The following is a 26073-nucleotide window of genomic DNA, read 5'->3' as shown; positions in this document are numbered from 1 at the left end:
CAGTTTAACTTAAAATAGCGTTTCTTGAAATGTCAGACAGTCCACAACAGAATTATTTGAACACATAAACAAAATATGGTGCTCTTTCAATTAAGAAAACATGAAAAGTGTGCTGTACTGTGCCCTTCTATGGAAGAAAATGTTGTGACGTTACCTCTATAGTGCATTTTACAATGACAAAAAACAAAGTGAAAAGCACCCTCAAACATGCCCCTTCAGTGGAGAACGTATGATGAAGTTCCCACTGTGTTGCCCACCAGTGGACAACGGGATGACAGGTCAGTTTTGGAGCTCCTTTGGTCGGGAAAGTTTGATGAAAAGTCATTTAAGGTGCCTGCCCTTCCAGTGGAGAAAATGTGTGAAGTTCCCAAAATCAAAACACTCAAAAAGAAGAGATAAATTGCCCTCCAAGGTGCCCCTCCAAAACGTGACAAAATGCCCATACAGTATGTTACCAAACGTGTCTGCTCCTATGGTAGAGAAAACATGATAAAGTTTCCAACAAGGTGTCCACTACTAGTGGATTTAACAGCATCACCAAAGATAAGAACTCTTAATGCATTTTAATTGTTATAAACTTGTTGATCCCTGTGTCTTTTTTTTACCTGAAAATAAAGTTGAAATCTTAACCAGGGTCTCAAACTATTCTTCTGTGTTAGTGCCCACTCAGTCAGCCTTAGTTCACCCCTGACTACAGAAGAAGAAGAAGAGTGTTTCATTTAGTATTTAACAACACACACACACACACGGATTACTGTTTTGCATGATTCTTTTTCGTCTTAAAGGGGAAATGAAACCCAGATGTCGTCCATCTGCCGGTCCATTAATGGCCGATTATGTAATTCACTCTTGTGTATCTTTTGCTGTAGTTTTTGAACATCCACTAAAACACTGCTGTCAGGCTCAGGAGTGACCCAAAATGACCTTTCGTTTAAGTTCAAGGTTTTGAGTGTTATTATCACTGCAGAGAAAGAACTATTCAAGAAAAATACAAGTTGAGAAAACAAAGCTTTTTTTTATTTGTAGTTGCAAAAACTCCTAAACAAAACTTAGCACGTTATAAACAAGAGGATCTTTTTATTATTCTGTACATTTAAATCATTATCTAAAATAGCCAATGCTGTTAAGCTGTCACAAATGATTGTGGTTCTTGTCATTAGTGCAAGTATGAATGTTTTTTTTTTTTATTCTAATAGTTTTACCATATTCTATTTTGACAGTTTGTATAAGGGTTTTGAAGTGACACAAATTCAAGTACAGTAAAAAATAAGAACACAATGCAAAAATATGCGTCTTTCTTGAGAGCCACTTCTCTGTTGCATGCAGCGAACACTTCTGCAAAACACAACAGTCAGTGTTGAGATCTGCCACATACTGACGTACTATCACCAGTGTGTGTATGAGATCGTGTGTGTGTGTGTGTTTTGGCATTCATAATTAAAGCATATCTTATCACTCCAACATGACATTTCACCTTGGAAGAAAATTACACTCAATTTTTTATCAAGTCATACTTACACACGCTGTCCTGTCTGCTTTCTTTTTCACAATGGCAGACAAACACCAGATAAATGGTGTTTCATGTTTTGTACTTCACTTTCACCTACACACACACACACACACACACACACACACACACACACACACACACACACACACACACACACACACACACACACACACACACACACACACACACACACACACACACACACACACACTTATTTCACTTTCGCTGATCTCAGTAAGAAATCACACAGTTCATTTCATCAGCCAGCTCGTCCTCAAAGCGAGACATCGACTGACTGGCGCCTCGAGCTATGAGGTCAGCAGCGGCGTTCTCCATCTCGTCCAGGCTCATGTGACAGGCTTCAGCGATCTCCCTCTTGGCGAAGCTCACAAACTTTGGATCCCTGGCGTAAATACCGAGACCCTCGGAGATCAAGATCTGACATGAGCAAGATAGAGAAAAAAAAACGAAAAAAAACAAAGTAGAACAATGATGATGATGTAACAGGGATTATGTTTTTAGCCACTCATGCTGTTTCGCTGACACGCAAATATTACATGCATGTCTCTCTGATTAAAAGCATAGAGTTTTGTCATGCCTAGAAGTCGTTTTGACAAATTGAAATACTCTCTGCTGTCCAATCAGAGACAACTTTAGTTCTCTATTTTTTATTACAATGTTAAAGTTAGGCAGCAGAAAATGTTCCTGGATTAAAAATTCTGAGAATGAAAAAGATTTAAACATTATTCCCAGTGGATTTTCTCTCCGTAGTACAACAACTGCAATAAAATAGCACAAAACTTTATAATCCAATATCACCATTCAGTCAATATCTTCTTTTACTGCTCATATTAAGGATTTGTTTTCTTTCTATCACTTTTCCAGAAATAAGTAGTGCTTACAGTGTTAAGAAAGGTATGACGATCGTGTTATTTTCAAGGGGAAAAAAAATCACAACGATTTGAGTTTCATAAAGACAATTGACAAGTTCCCAATGAACATGGAAACAGGTTAAACCGGCTCGACGCGAGGATTTGTCTTCTCTGAGGCTGTCAAAATTAGATTTGCACACATAAACTAAAGTCATGATAAAACACTTACTTGAAAGCTTATTTACTGGTCTTTTGGTTAAAAAAAAGTGTGAGTAAGCTTATTCTGGTGGGATTTTAACAATGAATAGATTTGATTGGATACAATGGGGGGTGGGGCTCCAAAGAAACAATGTTGGGAACCACTTCTGTAGCTAACTGGAAACAGGGTTTGTGCTATGAAGTTGTACATTCAGGTATTTACGCTGCATTCTTTCAATCAACAAATGAGAAGGTAACCAAATGGACTAGCAACGGTGAAGTCATCCATACGTTTGTGACAGGTTGCTGTCAAAGCAACTTGTCAATCACAAGAGGCTTGGCCCTAAATCACACCCTGATTATCCCAGGTTTTCACTAAATGGGACCATCAGTCATAAATAAACATCACATCTATGTTGAAGAATGGTTAACACTTCAATCGAGATCTTAACCTAATTAGGAAATGTGTTCTGAACTAGAAGTTATTTCATTTTCTCAGCTGGTTTCATACTATCAGCATTCTTCTGTTGCCAGTGCAGTCTCCCCCTGCTGGTCATTAGAAACAATGCAACTGAAAGCACTTTTGCATTGGCATCACGTTTTAAACCAAGAGGCTTTGTTGACTTTTTATAAACAGACTGATTCTTACTCACCGATTCGACCAGGCTGTCTGCACTGCCTTTGTCTATGAAGCTCTGGTGTTGGGGCGGCATCCTCACGCTGGTGAAGGTCTTGGTCTGACCGGGATGGAATCCAGGACGGGTTCCTACAGGGAGGCTGGCAGTGCCGTCGCTCCACAACGGCTGGCTGGTGCCCGTGGCCTCGTCTACCAGGATCATGGGTGTGTAGATGAGCTTACCCCTGCGGGCTGAGGGGGCGATTATCCTAGGAGGAGCAGGGGTAGCCCCGGCTCCTGTTGTATTCACCCAGGAGGCGGTCGACATGGAGGACACACTGCTCCGTCGGGAGTCTGGGAGGCTCTGCTGTGTCTGACACAAGAGAGAGAGAAGAACGGTGAATGAAGATGATACACACTAGGTGTTTGACATTTTTAGAGTGTTGTGTGTGTGTTGTTTGTCTACCTGTAAACGGGATCTGGTAGGAGTTGTGCTTCTACTGTAGCTTCCAGGGATGGGGAGGTTGTCCACACTGCTTTGTGGCCTCATACACTGGAAGTTAAAGGCAGGCGCACGACCTGAAACAATAAGCAGGGAGGTGTTAGGAAAACGTACAGGATGCATGACATTAACCACGTGTGGAGGGAAAAGGCAAAAGCATGGCTAAACTAGCCAACAATGGACCTCAGGACAGAAATAATGGGGCGTTCAATTTGATCCCGGAAGTCGGAAATTCCGAGTCGTCGGTCTGACACGTCATCAGGAAAGCCCTCCAACTTGCAACTGGAACGCGGTTAACTCGTGTGTGTGACACCATTCCCAGCGTCGATATCCGAGTTCCGAGGTCAATGGAACGCACCATGAGCCCACCCTAAGAATCCCCTATTTTTTTTTTATCATCTGATCATAGCAAGGGTATGCAATTTATTTCAGAAGCCATTTTTTTAATTCTCTCTAAATACCGGCAGCAATCAATGAACTAAACGCTCGATCAAGATAAAAGTGTATGTAATAAGTGTGTTCAAGCTATAATTAGCGAGCTAGCAGCCCCAGGGACAGAGAAAGTTCACATGATTTTTTCACGTGTGAATGAAAGGGGTGTGCTAAAGATCATTTGTAGTGTAAGGTTATCTCGCCATTTCAGTTGATACTCCGCTTTAGTTGTGAAAATCAACAGCTTATCATACTACAAAAAACAAACTGACCCGTGATTAAAAAATGTTTCCTACTTCTGCTGGTTGGTAATCATGCTTTGAAGATTAGATGGTTAAGAGTCAATGACAACAGTCCCACGACTAATCATACATACCTGTCCAAACTACCTGTTAGTGAACATCCTTTTGATTAATCTAGTTGTAGGCCAGTGTTTTAGATCATTGAAATAACACATGAAGTGTATGCATCACCATGAAACAATGGCTGCAACTAAAAATGTAAAAAATGCTCATCATTATTTCCTTGAGGTTAAGGTGACATAATGAAATTAAAATATCGTCTTTAGTTTACTTCCATATACATGCATATCACAAAAATAAGCCAAGCGAAATCAGAAAATCCTCATGTGTGAAAAGTCGGAACATTATAATGTTGGGAATAACACTTCTAGTTGAAGGTGAACACTTGAAGCGCTAATGGTTTGTAAGTTATTAGAATGATTTCATACTGCACACACACATGTACAAAGCCCAACGTTTTCCACCTTATAAAGAAGTAGAAAAAAAAAGAATGTAATTTCTCACCTTTAGGTATGGAAGGAAGCAGCCGTCGCCTGACAAATCCTGAGCTTCCGTTCTCCTTTCCATTGATACTGTTCCCATTGCTGCTACTGTCAATGTATGCAGCTCCATTACCATTGGTGCTGATGGTGCTGCCATTCTCATCGTAACCTGTGTATCCATTCCCGTCATAGCCATTCGAGTTATAGGGTACGGGGCTTGGAGCCACACTCCCTCCGTTCATGTTGGTGCCGTTATAACCGTCACTGACAAAGTCGTTTGCAATGTGTGTGTCGTAGGGAATCTCCTCCATGTTGCTCTGTTCAATGTTCTCTGGGTCAGCTGGTAAAGGAGAGGGAGCTTCTGGATACTCGTACCTAAAGGAAACATACCAAAAGTACCAGGATGGACGTGAAACAGTGGGACTCCAACAAAATTGTCCAAATATGGTCACTTCTGTCTCCAAAGATGAAAACAGCCAAGATGCCCCAATTTGAGGCTTCGAAAGAATAGTGCATAAACCAACCAGGCTGCGACATCAGTTCTTACTTACAAGCTGTAGTCTGTCTGTTAATGTAAGGCAAGGGCTAGGAAACGGTTAGCTTAGCATAAATATGTGAAAAAAGGGAGGATTCAGTTAGCCTGGCTTTGTTCAGGCATAAAGACATGCGGCTCCCTGAACTTAAGTCAAAGTCAAAGTCAAAGTCAACTTTATTGTCAATTTCAAAATATGCCAGACATACAGTGGAATCGAAAATTGCGTTTGTCTCCGACCCGCGGTGCAATACAACCAAAATAAGGTAAAAAGATAAAATAGAATGAGGTAAAAATAAGATAAATAATATTTACAGTAATAAATTCTAAATTGTGCAAAATGGTAAATAAAATAAATAAAATACAATTTTAAGAAAAAGTAAACTTGTGCAATATGTGCAGTGTGCATTAAACGGATTGATAATTAGTTAATTGATAATTAGTTATTAAAGATTAATCAAAATGTTATCAGTTGTTTGTATAAGCTGTAAATAGAGAAGTGTTCATATTTAACAGACCAGTCTTCTAACACTTGGCAAGCTGACTGATTTGTGTGTTCGAGCTTCTTTATTGGTTCCTTTTACTGTACGTCTATTTTCTCTCCTGGTTTTTCTTACCTGTCAACTGATGCAGCATCCCCTTCACTGTAGTAAACCGGCTCAGATGCTTCGGTTGTAGCCGCGACAGCTGCTACATCAACGACATCCGCTTCAACTACTATCTCTGGGGGAGGAGGTGGAGGAGGAGGAGGAGGAGGAGGAGAAGGAGGAAGGGGCGACTCGCAGACGGAGTCCACCCTGAACGAGATCGATTTTAGGAAGCAAATGATTAGAATCGGAGGACCAACGAGTGAGCGTAAGGCAACATATAAACACAGCTCTAAATAAAACACACCTGATGGGCAGGGGTTCGGACTTCACAGGCTGCTCGGTGACGACGCTGACGCCTGCCAGCTCCGATCCTGGTCTCTGGTGCTCCTGCAGGCCCGCCACCTGCTCTGTGATCACGGCCTCGATGTCGGCCGTGGGCTCCATCATCACGTATGTCTGCTCCACCAGAGCTTCTAACGGGGGCAGCGGGGTCGTGCAGGGTGTGTTGGGCGCTGAGGTTCCAGCTTCACTCTCGAATATCTCATCACATGCCATCTCCCCCTCAACTCCCTCCTCTTCTTCAAGGTCACAGACCATCGCCAGACGCATCTCTGGAGCCAAGTCCTGCAGCGTCCGCAGCCCTTGCTAAGAACACAGAAATAACATTAACTTACAGTGTGCACTACAAGCGTGTGTCCCTCAAGTCCCTCTCAACTGTATCTTGATTATTATTTCCTCATTTCAAAGTCTGATCTTGATGTATGCCGCAGGGAAAAGTTTATTTCTCCTCACAGTCGATCTGAGTTAACACCTGCAGGATTTTGTGACATCACAACTAATTTGATAGCCAATCAAGAGCCAGTACTCTTCTTAAGAACTTCTGGGGAACAGACACTGAAAATAGACTTTTAAATGACCTAAAGACATCTTCTGTCTTGTACTAAAACTTTAGAATAAAAGTAAAAATGCACATCGACAGTGTGGGCTTTTTAATGGTGGGGAAGAATATTGTTTTAACTGGTAAGGTAATTGAATAGTTTTGTAAGAAAACTCTCAAAAGGAGTCCTTAAAAACACTTCACATGTTTGGAGATGGCTTCACAAATAAAAAAAAAATCACATTTTTCATTCACCTGCAGAGAAGCAGCCTTGTCCTTCCTTTTGGACTTTCTTTCCCTCTCCTTCCTCTTACGGAACTTCTTGAAATAGTCCTGAATCAAGAAACTTGCGTAAAACTTCCCACAAGTCACCTCATCCCCTGAGAAGGAAAGAAAAGGTTATTTATTCAAATGTGGAGAGCTAAGAAGAAGTGATGAAGGATGACATTTATTTTATATTCTACTAGTTTTTTCCAGTTTATAGTATATTTGTAAGATTTTTTTTATGCGGCAGCTTTTAGGAGAATCTCTTGGCTGGAGTTGATTGTAATGATTCTTTTTCTATCCTGGCTGGCAGCTATGTTCTAGTTCACCTCTAGGGGGAGGAATGACTTCATCAATGAGCTTGGGTTTGGTGCGCTTCCAGAGCTTCTTAATGATCAGCTTCAGTTCCTCGTTCTGTTGGTCGATAGGACCTGAATGGGATAAAGGAAACAAATCCTTAAACTGCACCAAGTGAGGCAGCCTTAACAGGAGCTCAACGACAACACAGACACAATGAGCATGTGTCACAGTCTGAGTGTGAGGTCTGACCGTCAGTCTTGATCTTGAGGGAGGTTCGCACCAGAGCAAACAGAGTAGCACTGAAGGTGACTGTCCCATCGGTGTGCAAGGGGACGTTCATGGCAACCAATCTCTGAGAGGAGAAGTGGACGAGATAGGAAGAGTGAGATTCCATGACCCTGTGCGAGTGTGTGTCATCAAGTGCACGGCTGTGTGTTGACTTACTCTGCAGGCGACTCGATGAGGACACAGTTTACCAAAACCAAGAGGAGGCTGAATCCTTCTCAGCATTGTGACAACATCGTTGTGTTTTATTCGACCCCTACAGGAGCACAAACGGCAGATATTAAGAGACAGTTCTGTGAACAAACAACAGCAGAGCTCAGCAGGAGAAGTCGAGGCTTCAAGAGGTTCATTCTTACGTGGCCTCGGGGTCGTAATCAGACCAGACTCTCTTGAACTCGTCCAGGTGGTGAGTACCCAGCACGGTCCAGTCCCTCGTCAGGTACTCAAAGTTGTCCATGATGACAGCAATGAACAAGTTGATGATCTTAATAGAGACAAATACAGAGACAGTGCAAACACATGTGACCAATGTGTTGTTTTTTTTAAAGCCCTTTTGGCTTTACTAGAAAGGACAACTGGAGAGAGACAGGAAATGTTGGGAGGAGAGAGTGAGGGAAGGACATGCACCAAAGGGCCGAGTGTTTGTTAGAACTCATGGACTGTAGCCTCTGTACATGGGGCGCGTGACATACACGATAGGCTATCCGACGCCCCCTAATGTGTCAGTTTTAACAGATTTGCTTGATGACACTAAACATTAACATACACATTCTGGCGGTCTTGCTGTACAGACATTTTCTTTGGTAATTGGTTGTTAGAGAATCATCTCTGAAGACAATTGGAAACAAAATACAGTTCAGACTGTCACACACTTCATTAGGAAAACATATCAACACAACATTTTCAGAACGTGTGTCGCTCTTTTTTTTCGAAATGTCGATCTATCCTGTTTAGATCATTCTTATTTGATGTAGTTTTATAATAAAGTAATTTAATTTTAGTAGTTTTTTGTATTTTTCATTGTTATTTGTATTGCTTGATCATCTTTGTTAGTTTTTCGGAGGCTTGCATTCGTGTCTGAGATCATTTTGAGCGTACAATGTTTTTTTTCATTCATTATTTTAATCACTTTGAATCTCATTTTATTTGTTCTAAATTCTCAAAACGAATGAATTTGATTGATCGATCCAGTAAAGTGGTATCAAAAAAACTCAAACGGACAAAGTGGTTCAGGGCTAATTTTAGCAGTCAGGAAAGGTTACAGTGTGTTTCTGCCAAAGGTAGAAGACCACCTGAAGCCTCATTAATTTCATCTGTGCAAAAGAGAGGAAACAGAAGATTCACCGACATGATGAGAATTTAACCTTGGACGCTGCAGAGATAAATCTGGCCTCAAGGAACATAAAATGGCTGAGCATAAAGAAATTAACAGAAATTCAGATTTTTACAAAATGCACAAAATTCTTCTTGTGAAGGGCACCAGAAGACATTTCAGAGTGAGAACTTGGTGGGACCGGTTTATATTTGGATTGAAGGTAATCAGAATTAGCACGCTGTATTATACTCTTTTATTTTATGGCATTGGTGATTTGGACAAGTTAATCTGCATCAGGTAAAAGTGTATGTTTTCACTATGATGTGAGCTTCTATTTTCAGTTTTTATTCTTCACATTACACTCTGTTTCCTCCAGATTATAGGTCACCTTCATGTAACCTCTTAACTCTAAACTTCTCTTAATATAGCACTGAGGTAATTGAATCTCTACCAAAAATATATGACACCTTCTTAAATCAGGATTTAAATGTGTTTGGATTTGGTGCTGCTGTCTGGATTAACAAAATCCCTGGAAGTGGGATTTCTCTGACGCGCTGGGAACTGGAGTAGACAGGGTTAGCTTGTTAAAACTGCTACTACTCACAACTGCTGTAATACTATCCTCTCTGCTTTCATCTCCCTCTGATCCCACTTGACCCGACAGCGTGTAAAACACAAGTCGGAATTAATTATATCTGGATTTGATTTGGAGTCCAGAGACCGTTTCATCAAAGGAGGGAGAGTGTTTCTCTACAAACTGATCCGAGGAGCGAGTGATTAAACGAAGTGATGGAAAGAATCTGCAATCTCCTCAGCGTCCCTCACCAGGTATGCACAGAGCATGAAGAAGCTGATGAAATAGATGTAGGACAAGTTGCTCCCGCAGGTGAACTCTTCTCCAGGCTCCGTGTCGGCCTCTGGGTCACAGCGTCTGCCGGGCAGAGCTGCCAACATAATCTCCTGCCACTGCTCTCCTGTGGCACACCTGAAGAGCACAGAGACGGGGACGTGTTCAGCCTTCATTTAACTCTTATTTAGAGAGGGGGAATACATGAGTTAGTGCTCGCCTAAAAACACAGAGGGAAATCTGACAGGGATGAATATATGAACACATTTTCCGGTTTATTTATTTTTATTTATAGTCTTTTTCTTATTTTGCTAGTGCCTTAGTGTTTATCCACCATGTTGCTTATTTTTTCTCTTGTAAGAATTCAACTTGAAGTCTGACTACATAACAAGCGTGGGTCTCTCTTGGCTAAGGCTGCTGACCTGAAGAGCACCAGAACGGCCATGAAGAAAGTCTGGAAGTTGCAGTTCCTGTTTATATGTGTGTCGTCATCAATGGCCACTTTCCCAAACGTCTGAATCGAGGAGAGGAGAAAACAAACAATGGAGGTAAATACAACCGATAAATCTCCGTGAAATGGAGGCGGACTGTCAAGTACGAGTTACCCGGCTCTTTTTTTAATGGATCCTTTTTAAAGTGTTGAGTGATAAGAGAGAGAGAGAGAGACTCACCTGCATGCCGATCACAGCATAGATGAAAAAGATCATTGCAATGAGCAGACCAACGTAAGGCAGGGCCTGAGCAGGATGAAGTCAAGAAAACACAAGATTATAAGCATCATGAAAACATATTAGAGACAATCCTCAAAGCCATTCTTTCAACGCCAAACTGACCTGAAGAGATTTGACAAAAGTCCAGAGCAGCGTTCGGATTCCTTCTCCCTTGCTGAGCAGTTTAACCAACCGCAACACTCGGAACAAACGGAAGAACGTGATGGAAACCTTTCCACTCTCTCCTTTACCCTACAGCAAAAACAATGTATTAAGACATAAAACAAAGGGTTAATTTATATGTTACAGTTTTGTGCATATAGTGATCTGAAGTATGATCACACATGTGGACTTGGATTAGTTCAGCTCTCACCTCTCCGTGGCCGCCTCCTCCCTGGATCAACGGACGACACGTGAGAGGAAAGAGGTTAAAAAGACATCAAGATCAGACACAACAGGAATCATTCATTACATATATCCTAACTGTTCATACAACAGACTGTATAATAAGATGGACGGAGCAACAATCCCCCCCCAGAAATGAAGCCAAAAGATTTAGATTTAGAGCTCCCCCTACAGACTGGCTGCAGTATAGGCAATAAACCCTGCCTCCTCCTCCGTGATAACAGAGGGGACATGGGTCAAACTTTAAAATTCGTCAAATAATATTTTTTCTCAAACCTGGATTCTGTCGTTAAATTCAGTTATTATCGCGATGATTTATGATCATGTGTTTATTCTTGTAAGAACTTTAGTTTAATTTATTTATTTAATGTAAAACAGAGGGGTACTTTGGCTTCAACTTTGTACAATGGAAGGAGATGCAGATGTGTTGTCCATATTTATATACAGTCAGTGGTTCATACTCATTTATTCCTTTAAAATGTTTTGAAGTGGTCTCCACACTGCTGAGAATACAATTCTGAAGAAGAATTATTTTGCAGGATTTTTTTTGATGACATCAAAGCCAATTGCTGTAGATAGATTTAAGTGATGCTTCTTGAAAAGGACAAATAAAGTAGGAATGATTGTTGCATTATTTGTCTTGGTAAATCTTAAAAATGTAGTCTGTGTAGACAGATCAGTAATAAAGAGGTTTTAAAACGTATCTGTACTGTAAACATGCACTTGTCATTCTTTCTTGATGGAAATTGAAGTGTGAATAAAACTTACACTTAATTCAGAGATGGCAATATCCAACACGCTCCCCACGACAATCAAAGCATCGAATGAGTTCCACGGGTCGATAAAGTAATGCTGCAAAGAACAGAATAAGCGCAATGAGAGTCTTAAACAGAAAGTATTGTCATTGTTGTGAATTCACAGAATAAAACCTCACATGAGCACGCAGAGCCAGCAGCTTGATGATCATCTCTATGGTGAACACCACGGTGAAGATCATGTTTAAGAGGTCCATGACGGAGGTGAAGAGTTTGGACTGCTCGTAATGCTGAATATGAGAGAAGCAGAGACACAACATTTTTTCATCACAGCACTAAGACAGGTTGATATTTCTGTATTTTGTTTATTTTAAAGGTGTGAATTGATACCTGAATGGCCAGAGTGAGGGTGTTTCCCAGAATCAGCACAAACATGATGTATTCAAACTGGCTGGAGTTGATGAGTCTCCAGAATTTGAGTTGGGAAGGGTTTTTAGGGATGTAGATCTTTATAGGCTGAGCTTTGAGAGCGTAGTACACACACTGACGCTGAGCAGGGAGAAAAAAAGCAAAGAAAAATATCATCAAATTTATGCGGGAACGACTAAATCTGAAGGATATATGTTGATTTCGGAGGACAACCAACTTGGTTTTTGTTGAGTTCACAGTTTTTGAATTCAGCCTCTCCTTGCTCCCGAAATGTGATGATGACGAAACCCACAAAGATGTTCATCATGAAGAAGGCGATGATGATGATGTAGATGATGAAGAAGATTGAGATTTCCACTCGGTAGTTGTAAATGGGCCCTCGGTTTATGGCGTTGGCATCCACGGCGCGGTAAAGGAGCCTTTATTAAAAAAAATCACAGCAGTGAAAGCAGTGTTGGTGAAGCCTTGATTACAAATATGTCAAAACTTATACAAAATAAAAAGCTTATGGTATTCTAGATGTTATTGATGACAAAAAATGCCATTTAAAGGCCAAAAAGAAACTATGAGTTAAACTATTACCAAGAGTCATTGGTGTAACTTAAGTCTAATATAGCTAATTATGAGCTGTCATAGACCGCCACTGTTTTCAAAAAACACTTTTATACATATATTATCCTTAAGGCACCAGATATGTTAATTCACTTTTGAAATCAGTCCTTAACAAATCCTATATTTACCTCTTGTTTGCACTTTTATAACCTGTGTCCAGGCCTTTTTTTAAAGGCTTATTCTTGGTATTTTTGTGACTCTATCCAGAGAGAGGACAGTGGATAAAGCCAGAAATCAGGGAGATAGAGTGGGGGATGAAATACGGGAAAGGAGCCACAGGTCGTATTCAAACCCGGGTCCCCCACCAGGCGGACTGCAGCCTCTGCCAACCACCAGTCCACTGGCGCCCCTGTACCAAGGTCTTTTAGAAAATGATTTAAATACTAAAATTAATCTACATTTATGACCCTTTTTCAAAGATTTTAATCTTCAGTAAGAGCAGGTGATAAAACGTGCAGAGGCCTGAGCGACTAGCTGACAAAGTCTTGTGTTTTTCTATTGAGGGGACTTCATTAAAAAAAGTGAATTCCACCAGCCTTATCCTATCCTATTGTACTATCTACTTTACTTTAATGCAAGAAAGTTCCTACTCACTGCGGCCAGCCTTCAAATGTGGACACAGTGAATAAAGCCAGCATGCCCATCAGCACGTTATCAAAGTTGAAATCACTGTTTTCCCAAACCCTCTCTTTCACCATGGGGTGGTTCATGTCGCCGTCTTTAAAGACCACAAACGTTCCCCTGAAATAAAATAAAAACACACATTTACTCATTGTATCACAGTAATTCCATGTCAAAAGACTTATCATGTGTGTATTATTGTGTCGAGGACTGAAGAGACTGACTTGCACTCTTCTGGAGTGTGCTTGGCTTCGTCTGTGCAGCTGTAGAATCTGCCCTGTGATCCAAACACAGGAAGGTTACGCCAATAAAACACTCAGACGCAAACCAGCCTTTCAAGTAAGAGAAAACTACAATAAGAGAAAACTACACTCAGAAGGCCGCTTGATTAGTTACACAATTCAATGCAGGCCAATACAAGAGCTCTGCCTTAAAGGTCACACATTATACAAAGTACACTTTACCATGTTGTTCTAACACTAATATGTGTCCCTAGTCTGTCTACAAACCCCCTAATAATAATACTAAAAGTCCATCCTCTCCGTCTTTTCCCTGCTCCACTTTTCAGAAAATGTGTGCTCAAATAGGCCGTTTGGAGATTTTCCCTTCATGACATCACAAGGGGCAGTAACCCCTCCCCCAGGTGAGTGACCTGGGGCTGTTTCTGCCCTCATTTGCATTTAAAGCTACAGACACAGAAACAGTCCGTTCTGAGTGAAACTAAAATAGAGAGGTTTACAGGCATGATAAAACATGAGATAAGACATGTTTTGTGAAGCTCTGAGAGTTATTGTAACTAGTTGAAAAGCAGGATAATATGTGACCTTCAACATCTATTCTCACTAAGCTCTAAATGTTACGTTTTTGGTGAAATTAACAGAATAGTGTAAATTAAATTCTATATTTGTTGAGAGTGACTACATTATACTGAGGCCACTCACATGTATAATTGGTGCAGATAACTATGAGCTCAATACTTAAACTGTTTAAAAATGGAACATTTAAGGCTTTACATGTGCACCTTATAAAGTGGACATTAAGTGTAGGACTCATAAAGGCAGATAACATGAACTTGTACCTTGAAGAGCTGCACTCCTATACAGGCAAACATGAACTGAAGGAGGGTCGTGACAATAAGGATGTTGCCGATGGTACGGATCGCCACAAACACACACTGCACCACGTTCTGTGGAAGAATGAACAACAGAGGACATCTGTTAGCTTTAAGAAACAACCGGTTATATTCTATATTCATAGAAAATGTACACTGACTGACGGTAGCAACACCTAAACAACATTTTGACTGTTTACCTTCAGGCCCTTGGCTCTGTTGATGGCTCGAAGAGGCCTGAGCACTCGCAGCACTCGGAGAATCTTGACCACAGAGATCGCACTCGAACTGAGAGAAATGAAACAGAAAGCTTTAAGAGTCCAGAGAGTCAAGGATAACAACTAGTGCAGGTTGAGCTGGAAAATAAAGTATTGAGTATCACTGGGCATGACACTAAGAAGATGCACGGATTGCATCATTTAGTATAAGATGAAGAAAAGTGTGGTACATCAGTTGCAGTACAACCCATGAGTGTGAAAATACAAAGAGCTCAAGTATAAAACAATATTCTAATCTGTAGAGGAAAGAAAGTTTGAAAAGTCTTTAGTGTTTAGTGAGACATCTCTACATCTAAGGTAGTGAAAATGTTCTAAAGTTTTTGATATTCCAGGTGTTTGAAAATGATAAAATCTCTGTTATTTTAATGATGGATAGTAACAAAAAAAGCACCAAAGCTTTAAAAAAAACAAAAAACTCCAGAGCCTCGGTCATGTTCCAACCCAAAGCTCCCACAATCAAGTCAGGGAGCAGTGGTTCATTGAAATGTACAAGTCAGCAAACACTGACGTTTCTCGAGTCCTTCTGGCTTCTCATTAAGAGGCAGACGTTAAGTTTATGTCTCTTACAAGCAGAGAGAGGAGAGGAGTTCACACGTTGCTGATGTATTTTTGCAATTAAGAGAGGGTGCAGGAGCTCGCTTGAAAATGTCGGACGTTAAAAACAATTACCCTATACCTGAGGTCTAGGACTTTGTTTTTTGTCGCTGTGGTATGGAAATCATTTGATTTGTACTAGTATCATGCTGAAGTTTAAAATTCTGGTATTGCGACAACTCTAGCTGCATTTAAACATGACAACCACACGCTATTGATTTGACTGTCAGGAGAAAACACAGCGGTATTTGATTGACAGGTATCTCACTGTAGAAAGAAAGATGTGAGCGACACGCTGACAACCAGCAGGTCGAGAAGGTTGAAAGCATTTCTGCAGAAGGAGCCCGAGTGCAGGAATGCTCCGTAGACGGTCATCTGGAGGTGAGAGAGAAAGTGGAAAAAAAGGCAAAGTTGAAATGTACACAATCTACGGAAAGAAATTAGGCGATGTAAGTCTTAGCAACCATTACCTTTAGAATAATCTCCACTGTGAAAACCGACGTGAAAACATAATCAGCATAGCCGAGCACCTGAGGATGCGAGAAACGATCATCAGTTTTATTGTTAAGGTAGTGACACACAGGTGGAGGTGGTGTCAGGCTAATGGGTACAGTCTTACTATGTTCCTGAATGAGTGGGATTTGATTGGATCCTCAGCAGCCAGGGAAATGCTACTGAGGATGATGAAGACGAGGATGAAGTTGGTGACGTAGGGGTGATGGATGAGGTTATGGCAGGCAACGCGCAAACTGAGAATGGGGAGGAAATTACAAAAGGAAAGCTTAGATTTCAAGCAGCGGGTTTAAATGTGTCAAAACAACAACAAACAACAAGATAAGGTTGAATCAGGATGGAGCTAAAGTGATTCAAATGGTATGGTTGATTCAGTTAAATTTGACCCCATGGCAGGAACTCAGATTACCAGTTTTTCTTTCCCAGAATGAAGAAGGAGCTTCCATCAGGGATTGGGACAATCTTCTCTTTGGGCCCTGAGAACTCGGGCTTTAAAGGAGCGACTCCTACAATTTAAAAGAAAACGATACAAGTATAAAAGACGGTTCATTTTCTAATCTGCATGTCCGCTGTTTCTCCTGCAGAGCGTGGGGTCCCGTATACTCACCCTCCAGACCCTCGATGGCCCTCAGCTCCTCGTTCTCCTGCCAGTCGTCCTCCTCGTTCTAAGAGGGAGACAAAAAGATCAGCCGTCTTCAGTGTGGCTCTTAACAGAAACAAAGAAGCTTAAGAAATTCCAAGATTCTCTACCCCTGCATCTTCATCTTCCTTCTCGTCGTCCTCGTCCCACTCTTCTTCTTCTTCTTTTTTCTCTCTGATAGAACGAACAACAAGCAACTGCAATGAAGCTGGGAAGTGGGATTGCTTTTTTTTTTTTTTTCATGAACTAAATTTACAGATCAGTGCAAGAAATAAAAAAAGACAGCCCAGTAATTAAAATGCCCACTGCTTTTCAACATGATCAGCGTAAAACAAAATCATCAAGCTTACTCGACTTTTGTCTTTCCGCCGCCTCCTGCCAAGTTGTCGACAGCGATAGCCAAGAAGACATTGAGCAGGATGTCTGATCATTAAGTTAAGGAACCCATTTCTTTCAGAATAAAAGACCAGACATTTATATTGGTTTTAACAGACAACATCATATCACCCCTATCGAAGCGTCCTTACATTGGCTTCCTGTTAGTTTTAGAATAGTTCCAAAGATTTAACTGATCACTTTTAAAGCCCTTACAGTTCTGGCTTCTAGCTACATAGCACAACAGTTGACTCCTCGTGGACCAGCTAGCAGCTTTAGATCCTCATGCGGGGTTCTTCTGATCCTTCCAATGTCAAGGCTTAAATCTAAAGAAAATAGTGCATTTGCCATCAGGGCCCCGTCGGCTTTGAAACGATCTGCCTGAGGAGATAAGACTTGAAGAATCAGAGACATCTTGAAACCATTTCTTACAGCTTTCCTTTATCGACATGGTTTTATGTGTTGCTTGTGTCTCGTTGCTTTTTGATCATTTTTCTACTTTTTCTAATCTTATCTTATTTTATTTCTAATTACTCCTCTAGTTTCTTTATTTCACTAATATCCTCATTTTAATGCTGTGATTTATTGTATTAGTTGTATCTCTTTTTACTGCTTTTATCTCCTTTAAATTCTTCTATCTCTTGTCATTGCTCCTCCCTCTAACGTCTCTGGCCGTCTTTGTCTCAGTTTGTTGGATTCTTGTGATGTTTGGGTTAATTGTGTTTTTTTTTGTATGGGTTCTTTTGTGTTTGGGTTCTTATGCTTTGTTCTTTTTGATGCTTTTTCTTGCATTTCAAAGCACTTTTTTAAATGATCTATACAAATAAAGTTATTATTTTATGTGTAAAATTTAATTTTGCAGGTTGCCGGCTGGAGCCATCTGACAACCTCTCCGCCAATTCTCCCCTCAAAGCATGTAGAAATCCCTACAAAGGCCTTGAAAGTCCTAAAACCTCCCACAATCTGTAGTTTTGGGTCATTACAAACTGATGAATAGTAAGTTGTGAGCATAGTTTTCCATTTTATGTCACTGATCTGACTCACAAAGTCTTCAAAGCTCAGACTTTGACAGGAATCAGAACAGAGAGTTCAGAAACACCGGAGAAGGATACAGTTACCACAGACGAACAGGATGACAAAGTAAATGCAGACCACCATGTTGGGAAAGATCGGCCCTCCATACGCCATAATGCCGTCGTACATCACAGCGTTCCAGTCCTCTCCGGTGAGGATCTGCAGAGACAGAGCATTAAAAAAGAGAGACGCAGCAGACAGACGAAGTGAGCGACTGATGATAACAGCACATCAAATGGCAGCGAGGTTTTGTGAGATATCTAGGTGATGTTAATGACCTGGAAACAAGTGAGCAGGGCCTGAGGGAAGGAGTCAAAAGTGCTTCTCTTCATCTGAGTCTCGTCAAAGTTGAATTTGCCTCCAAACAGCTGCATGCCGAGCAGGGCGAAGATGATGAGGAAGAGGAAGAGCAGGAGTAGAAGGGAGCAGATAGCTTTCATGGAGTTCAGCAGCGAGTTGACCAGGTCGGACAGAGCAGCCCAGTGCCTGGAGATTTAAAAAAACCCAAGGAGAGAAAAGACAACACATCAGGAAACGAGGAAAAGATGAAAGAAAAATCTGCAGGAAAAAAAAATAAAAAATCCTCCTGCAACTACCGAGTCATCTTGAATATCCTGAGCAGCCGGATGCAGCGCAGCACAGAGATGCCGATTGGTGGGATGATATCCATCTCTACCAGCAGCGTCTCCAGGATGCCGCCGCACACCACGAAGCAATCAAAGCGGTTAAACAGAGCCATGAAATAGATCTGCAGGCCGAAGGCATACATCTTCATCAACATCTCCAGAGTGAAGAGCATCAGCAGGATCTTGTTGGCTCGCTCTGACAGAAGAAAAGAGAAGACGTGACATTTCGATCAACCCCTCTATTTTCTGATTTGATGACTTACAAACACCTTTATTAAAGTAAATGAGAAATAGGTTTTTACCTTGCATTTCTGTGAGCCACTTCGGCTGCCCGTAATGCTCGGAGGCACTCGCCACTGTGTTGAGAAACACCAGCAGAAGCACCAACCAGTAGAAGTTTGTGGTCTTGACGGCAACGCGGCAGTTCTTCCTGAACGTGTGATTCAGCTGACACAACTGGTCACTAAAAAAAGAGTGAAAATAGGAATTTGAATTATTTTTGCATTTGGGTTCACCCATCACAGGGACAATTAAACAACAACAACAAAAACAGATTCACTTGTTATTTCTAATTATCTGCAGGGGCCACAAGTCTAGCAGTCGGACCATTTAGCAGAAATGTATGACTGTCTCAGGAAGTTTATAGGGTCAATACTTGGCTGATCTATTAGTGTCAGCTGTTTGGAGGTGTTGAGCAGGTTTCACTTATTCAATAACCCAATCAGGTTCTACATTTCTACAATTCAATTCATTTAGCAGACGCTTCAACTGTCATCAAAAACAACACCGTCAGCTGCTCTTGAGAGTCCTAATGAGCATCCAAACCATCCGAAATATCATCATCATCATCATCATCATCATCATCATCATTAACATTACTTGTTTAGGTGTTTATGAAAGAGCTGGGTCTTTAGCTTTTCCTTAAAGGTGAGGGGGGACTGGACCGATTGGATGGAGTTTAGTAGTTAATTTCCACCACCAGATTCTGCAGCTACTTGCAACACCTGCAAAGTTGCAAACCCCCCTTCTTGTAGAAAGTTAGCAAATCAATGTTTAGTCTAATGATACCTGACATATGAAACAGTGACCCCAGTCTCCTCCACATAGTGAGTCATGCAGCTTATTAGGTAGACACGGGAATTAAATTGGCACTTGGTATCAGCTGATATCCTCCTTCTTTAAGTAGAGGGACTTAGGCATTCTTTATTTTGACTTATTTATTTTGATTTGGTAAGAAGAGGCGCCTGGATGAATTCCTCAGTCATTTTCAAAACATAGAAAGTCAAATATTTTAGCTTCCTCTAGAAGGTAATGATACAATGAGTGTCCTTGAGGAATGCGTGGTTCAAAGTAAGACATAACTTTGGATTCATGCAATACGATAAGTAAATAAACTTGATTGACACTATAATAGAAAGAACTCCTGAATGACCGATTCAAGAAAAGTAATAAATGATGCAATACCAAAAACAGGGTTTTATTATTCCTCTATTGGAAATATCACCCCGAAAGTCCACTTACCAGAAGCTGTTGGCCATCATCTTTGCCCTGAGAAAACAAAAGAACATCAGCAAATGATTAGCGACTCCACTTACAGCTGCATGTCAATGATGAATGAAAAACCACACTGTTATGTCTCTCTTACATGAGAGAAGCACAGAAGCCGTTGTCATCATCCAGGTATGCTATATCATCGTCTGAGTCTGACTCTGTTGAAAGCAGAGATACTGAACTGTTAGGGAGACTCATAAAATGAACACACCAACAGACAGTCAGGGCTGACTCACCTCCTCCATCCTCACTGCGTTTGTACCATCCAAACTTCTTCATCATCTTTTTCTTTGCAATGGCAGCACCTTAAAGGTGAAGCACAGGCAGATTGAGAATGAATAAAGCTGAATCTTTAGCGTGAGTACATTCACATGCTCATGTTTGGAACTGACGTTTGTTTCCTTCTTCATCCACATCTTCGGCCTCGATGAGCCAGTCCATGTAGCCGATCATGTCCTCCTCCATCTGCTTGCTCTCCTGCGCCTTCTGCAGCTCACCTCGCGCCACGGCCTTTTCTCTCTCTTTGGAGAACTCTCTGTCCGCATAACACACAACCACAGCAAACACTCAGAAAAAGATTAAAAACACACAAACAAACAAACAAACAAAAAAAGGTCAAGAAGTGCAATATTGCAGCTACCCACCCGCTCAACACTCCCAATACGAGGTTGATGATGAAAAAGGATCCGAAGATGACCAGAGAAACAAAGTAAACCCACGGAATCTCAAAGCCAATGGCATCGTTCATCTGTGCACAAACGAAAAACGAGTATTTACAGGTAAAATAAAAAGATGTTTAAGTATGTAAAAAAAAATGTGGAGGATGCCGGAGCATGTCTGTGTACCCAGTAGAGAACATCTGTCCAGCCCTCCATAGTGATGCACTGGAAGACCGTCAGCATGGCGAAGAAGATGTTGTCAAAGTTTGTGATGCCTCCGTTAGGCCCCTCCCACTTCCCCCTGCACTCCGTCCCGTTCCAGTCACAGAAGCGCCCGTTCCCGGCGAATGCACAAGGCGACGGGTCATCTTCCACCATCACACCTGGAGCGGAGGGACGACTTGCATTAAGCCAACAAGTGCGAGTAATATGGACACTGTATGAAATATATATTTTTAAAAGTCAAAGAGCAGATACCTGTGCTCATGGAGTAGCATGTCTTGTGCATCCTCCCGATAAAAAGCTCCAAACCGATGATGGCGTAGATGATGATGACGAACATGACCAACATACCGATGTGCAAGAGAGGGACCATGGCTTTCATGATGGAGTTCAACACAATTTGTAAACCTGAAAAACACATTACATAACAACATAATTACATAATCATTATAATGGTTGTTATTTCTAATAATTCACACAGACTACTTTTACTTGTGTCATTTGAATTTTACCCATAAGCCTTATCTTATCTTTAAGTTTTGCTGTTGCTGTGTATATGTCTCCCTGTCGCTCTGGATGTCTGTCTCTTTCTATCTCCCTCTTTCTGAATCTCCCTCCATCACACTTTCTCAGCCCATCTAGTCATGGCAGAAGGATGTACACTATATGCGCTTTCGGACCGCAGGGACTTTTTCATAGTTCTAGGAACCCCCTCTTTTTTAGTGATTCTGCACCACAGGAACTATGAACTATTTTAGTTCCTAGAACCCCATTTAGAGGAACCTTTTTAGCTCCTGCTTCAGAGTAGGCACCATGGCGGGGCAGATGCAGACGGAGAAAAAGTCCCCGTGGTTTGTAGTTCTCGGGGAACTCTCTAGTGGATAGTTCCTCTGCAAAAAGTCCCCAGAGCTGTTTGGGTTTGAGTCTGGATCTGCTCAAGGTTCTGCCTGAAAAAATGATTTTTATCCACTTGACCGTGTTGCCAATTGCCGGCTCATTGTGGACTAATGACGGGACTGACAGTGTTTTTCTTTACTAATCAATCTCATATAAAATGCATTTCTTTTAACATACGATAAAATGTTCATACTACAAAGAAGCTGCTCTGTGGTAACCATGTACGCCAACAGAGAAGCAGAATGTTTGGAGTAGCTTAGCAACAGTCTCATTTCAGTAAAACTGTGAAACTTGTTGAGTTGGTAGAGTTAAGAATAATCGGTTGTTGATTTGTCTTTTTACTACTTTTTGCTGCTTGAATAACTGTTGTATTAAAGCAATATCACACCTGAAGTCCAGATGTTCTTACTGGATATCAGCACTGCTGTGATTATCTTCAGCACTCAGCTTACAGCCTCATGCCTGCGACCAAATCAGAGCAGTGCTGATAGTCAGAACAACATCACTCCCTCTGGTCTGGTATTGGTTAAGTCTAAACCTGCTCTTTCGGTCAAGTGTCCTATTGTGACTCGGTGCAATAGAATTAAAATTGATTGATGTTAGAATGGCAGAAAGCAGAGATGCAAATATCAACACAAAATAGAATAAAAAGACGCACTCGGCACTCCAGATACGAGTCGAAGAGGTCGTAACACCCTGAACGCTCTGAGGGCTTTGACATCCAGGCCTCCGGGTTTTCCTGCGGCGTGATGAGCCTCTCCTGGTTTATGGTCCGTCATGGCCTCTGCTATCACACTGAACAACCTGCACAGAGAACACACAGTATCTGTTAGAGCTCTTGAAACATGTGTGGATGCAAGTGGTGAGCATGTGAGGGTAGGGTACAAAAAAAATACCCGACTATGACGATGACGAAATCGAGCAAGTTCCATCCGCTGCGGATGTAAGCGCTGGGGTGCATGACTAAGCCGTAGGCGAGGATTTTAGTGAAGGTCTCGATGGTGAAGATGACGAGGAAGACGTACTCGACTTGTTCCTGAGAACAAAAGAAAAAGTCAATGTGGGCATGATTGGTAAAATTGGAATGACCTTTGTTTTCATGCGTCAGTCAGTGTGCCTGAAAGGAATAAAAAAAAAACATAGAAACAGCAGATTAATCCAAACAGTCTACAGCAAAAAAAAAAAGGGGCTTTTAATGATTTTTCCCGTACTTCACATGTGTTGTCATTATAGGCTGATTGCACTGGCTTTCTAACCTCTTAACCCACTGCCTAACACATGCTTAAGCCTGCTGTTGAATCCCTTCTCCATGCCCTTCAGCTTAATGCGTCTAATCACTAGCACCACTGTCACTGTGCTTTTACCTCACGCTGACACCATAATCCCGCCATAATGTGGTTTAATTTAAGAAGACGTTAAGGGACTCACAACAATCTGATACATTCACCAGAAGCTATCCTAAAAAATGTATGATACCAACTTTAAAAAAAATGTAAAAAAAACCCTTCAAGCCACTGCGGGGAAGTGATTGCTAAACTGTCAGCTTACCTCCTTTGAGCAATCCAATAAAGAGATCTACTAACATCCTGCTGCAAGGGTACGTGTGTCTCTCTGCTGCACTTTTTACTCTAATTACCTCAAATCCATTTCAAATATTTGATCACTTCAAGCTCATTGGGATCGATGCAATAACATGAGGCAAACATTTGAGAGAGTTAGTAAATAAAGAAAGCTTTTGGTGGCTCATGTTGTCTTATACTTTGAAGAAAAACACGATATTTAGTTTGACTGTGTAATATGTTATTTACAAATGATCAGATTGAGTGAAAAAGCAGCAGGAAAAGAGAGAGAGAGAGAGAGAGAGAGAGAAGGCAGATGGTTGGTGTTTTAAATCAGCCGTGATCCCCGTCAGGGTCACCTAAGAGAGGTCACACCACAACTTTTCCCCTCCTCTAATACCATTACCATCCAACACAATGCTGCTAGCTTCTCACTCAATGTTGCGACCTTACTCAAAATATCGACTGACTTTGTGTCCATTAAGTGAAACACTGAGACTCTTTCATACATCACAAGAGTGGTGCACACTTCTCTCAGGGTTCTCGTATGTCCTGAGAGGGGATCTGAGGTCAGAAACACACGGGGGGGGGGGGGGAGCATGAGGTACGAAAACAAAGGCGACAAAATGTAATGTTTTTGAATATAAAAATACAAAAACATATTTCTCATTTTATTTCTCATTGTTTCATGTATTCCCCTGTAAAGGCATTAATATTCTATCCTAAACTTTTTGTAGCTCCAGTTTCCATAGAATGAGCTCTATTTTAGTTATCAGATGTAGAAACCACGATATGATGAAAATCTCAGCATCAGTTGGAAGTTCAAACTTTATGGATATTTCTCCACGTCAGCCTCTGTCCCCCTTCACCTGTCTTGTTACAAACCAATGTATGCATCTCTATAGCTTTGTATCACTATAAGTAGGTATTCATGGGAGTATATTATATTAATGCAGCAAGCATACAAATATGGGAATGCATGGAGGATGTTTAATTCAGACCGGGATACTTATCATTCTTCTATTTTAAGGCAGTTATTATTTTATATCCTGCAGGTTTATATCTTTATTTTTGTTTTTGAGTTGAACTCTGTGACTGTGTGATTATTTTTGCTGTTAGCCACATTTGTTGTGTATTTAAATGTTAAAGTTTCTGTTAGAGGTAACCCATCTATGTGTTTTTTAAGGCCCTCTACGAGATCCAATAACTTTTTCCTTTGTAACAACATGAAGGTTAAAAAAGTGCTTTTAACCCCTTCAATGACATTTCACACCTCCTCAACTTGTCTTTTGAAAAACTAAGTTGTGTAAAGCTTGTGTTTAAAGTTAGATAAAGAAACCTCTGAGTTTATACCACTGTGCATCTGTCCACTGGATACTCACCAGTTGGTGATTGGTGGCATTGGAGTCATCGTCAGGGTACGGCTTTGTGACACCCATGGCCACACAATTGGCAAAGATGGCGAGGAGAATGAAGATATCAAAGGGCTTGAAGGGTTGTAGTTAAGGGAACAACAGAACGCATCTTTCCAGGAAATAAACACCATCATAGAATAAAACTGCAGCTCTTCTTCATCCGCACATATTTTCATGAACACATTTTCACCACATGCATTCACACAAATACACTGCTGTGCATCAAACACAGTCTGAACAGGATATTTCCACTCGACCAGGGCCAGCGCTGCCATGCGGATGGGGTTGCTGAGAGTAAGGCAGCAGAGGGCTCGGGGGGCTCGCAGGGCAGACTTGTTGGCCTGCATTGCCTTCTTGGCCCCCCCTCCTCTTTTTCTGGCCGAGCCGGTGGACCCCATGGTGTCTGTCTTCCCGGCATCGCCCCCAGGAGGGGCATCTGTCGAAAACATATTAAAGTGATGTTATTCTTTGTATTTAAGAATCACTATGTCTAAGTAATAAATATAATAAATAACCACTGATTTTAAAATCTGAGCTAATAAACGTAGGTAATTAAAAAAAGGTGTTTAATAGGAGAGGGGTGGGCCTGTTGTATTTAAATATACTTTACTGTCATTTAATCAAAGCCCAGTGCACAGTTCTGCTTGATGTGCAACTTTCATTTATGGCTTATATCAAACCACATCTTATCATCTAACTCAATGAAGGAATTTGGATTTGACCCACGGCTGAAGGAACAGACAGGTATTCTGTCCTGGAGGCTTCACATGGTAAGACCAGATGTGACCTACTTCTTTATTGGGAGCAGCATAGCACTTAGCCCAGCGCTATCCCCTTGTATAGGCCTATGGACACCTGTAGACAAGGCCCTGCGCAGAGAATAAGCCCTGCAGGTACATTTATACACAAAGGAATGACCAGAACTACGGACAAACCAGAGCTGGAATAAAGGGACATGTGGTGGAAATGCTGAAAGCTAGGCCAGTTGTACATCTTGTAAAAGTTTACTGGAGGCTATTCTTATTTTAACTGTTGAAAACAAGCAGTAAGAACTTTGCTAATTAAGCTTGTCGACACTGAATATGAAGATTATTTCTGAGTGA

At 41.2% G+C, this 26073-nt stretch overlaps 1 protein-coding gene across 1 annotated transcript; it reads right to left on the bottom strand.

The window, feature by feature from the left end:
* Positions 1-1074: 1074 nt before the first annotated feature.
* cacna1fa (calcium channel, voltage-dependent, L type, alpha 1F subunit a) lies at positions 1075-25039 on the bottom strand. Its single transcript, XM_061057755.1, has 46 exons — positions 24938-25039; positions 22893-23032; positions 22655-22800; positions 21355-21507; positions 21064-21260; positions 20863-20966; positions 20611-20753; positions 20455-20523; positions 20313-20376; positions 20189-20215; positions 18970-19130; positions 18638-18863; positions 18320-18527; positions 18080-18200; positions 16943-17015; positions 16703-16766; positions 16560-16617; positions 16362-16458; positions 16059-16188; positions 15910-15969; positions 15708-15814; positions 14768-14855; positions 14535-14642; positions 13681-13733; positions 13430-13576; positions 12441-12642; positions 12185-12343; positions 11974-12084; positions 11808-11891; positions 11008-11028; positions 10758-10886; positions 10596-10661; positions 10347-10438; positions 9903-10062; positions 8119-8246; positions 7922-8018; positions 7727-7829; positions 7507-7608; positions 7169-7293; positions 6341-6681; positions 6064-6243; positions 4937-5289; positions 3663-3775; positions 3234-3569; positions 1682-1948; positions 1075-1603 (listed from the first exon to the last, which is right to left on the bottom strand). Exons 1-45 carry the CDS (start codon positions 24992-24994, stop codon positions 1742-1744), a joined length of 5910 nt encoding a protein of 1969 aa, XP_060913738.1. The 5' UTR covers positions 24995-25039; the 3' UTR covers positions 1075-1603; positions 1682-1741.
* Between the last annotated feature and the right edge of the window lie 1034 nt (positions 25040-26073).

The sequence above is a fragment of the Labrus mixtus genome, chromosome 15 (genome assembly GCF_963584025.1).
Source record: "Labrus mixtus chromosome 15, fLabMix1.1, whole genome shotgun sequence".
Lineage (NCBI taxonomy): Eukaryota > Metazoa > Chordata > Actinopteri > Labriformes > Labridae > Labrus > Labrus mixtus.
The sequence above is the reverse complement of the archived record's forward strand: the minus strand, read 5'-3'. Positions and strand labels throughout refer to the sequence as shown.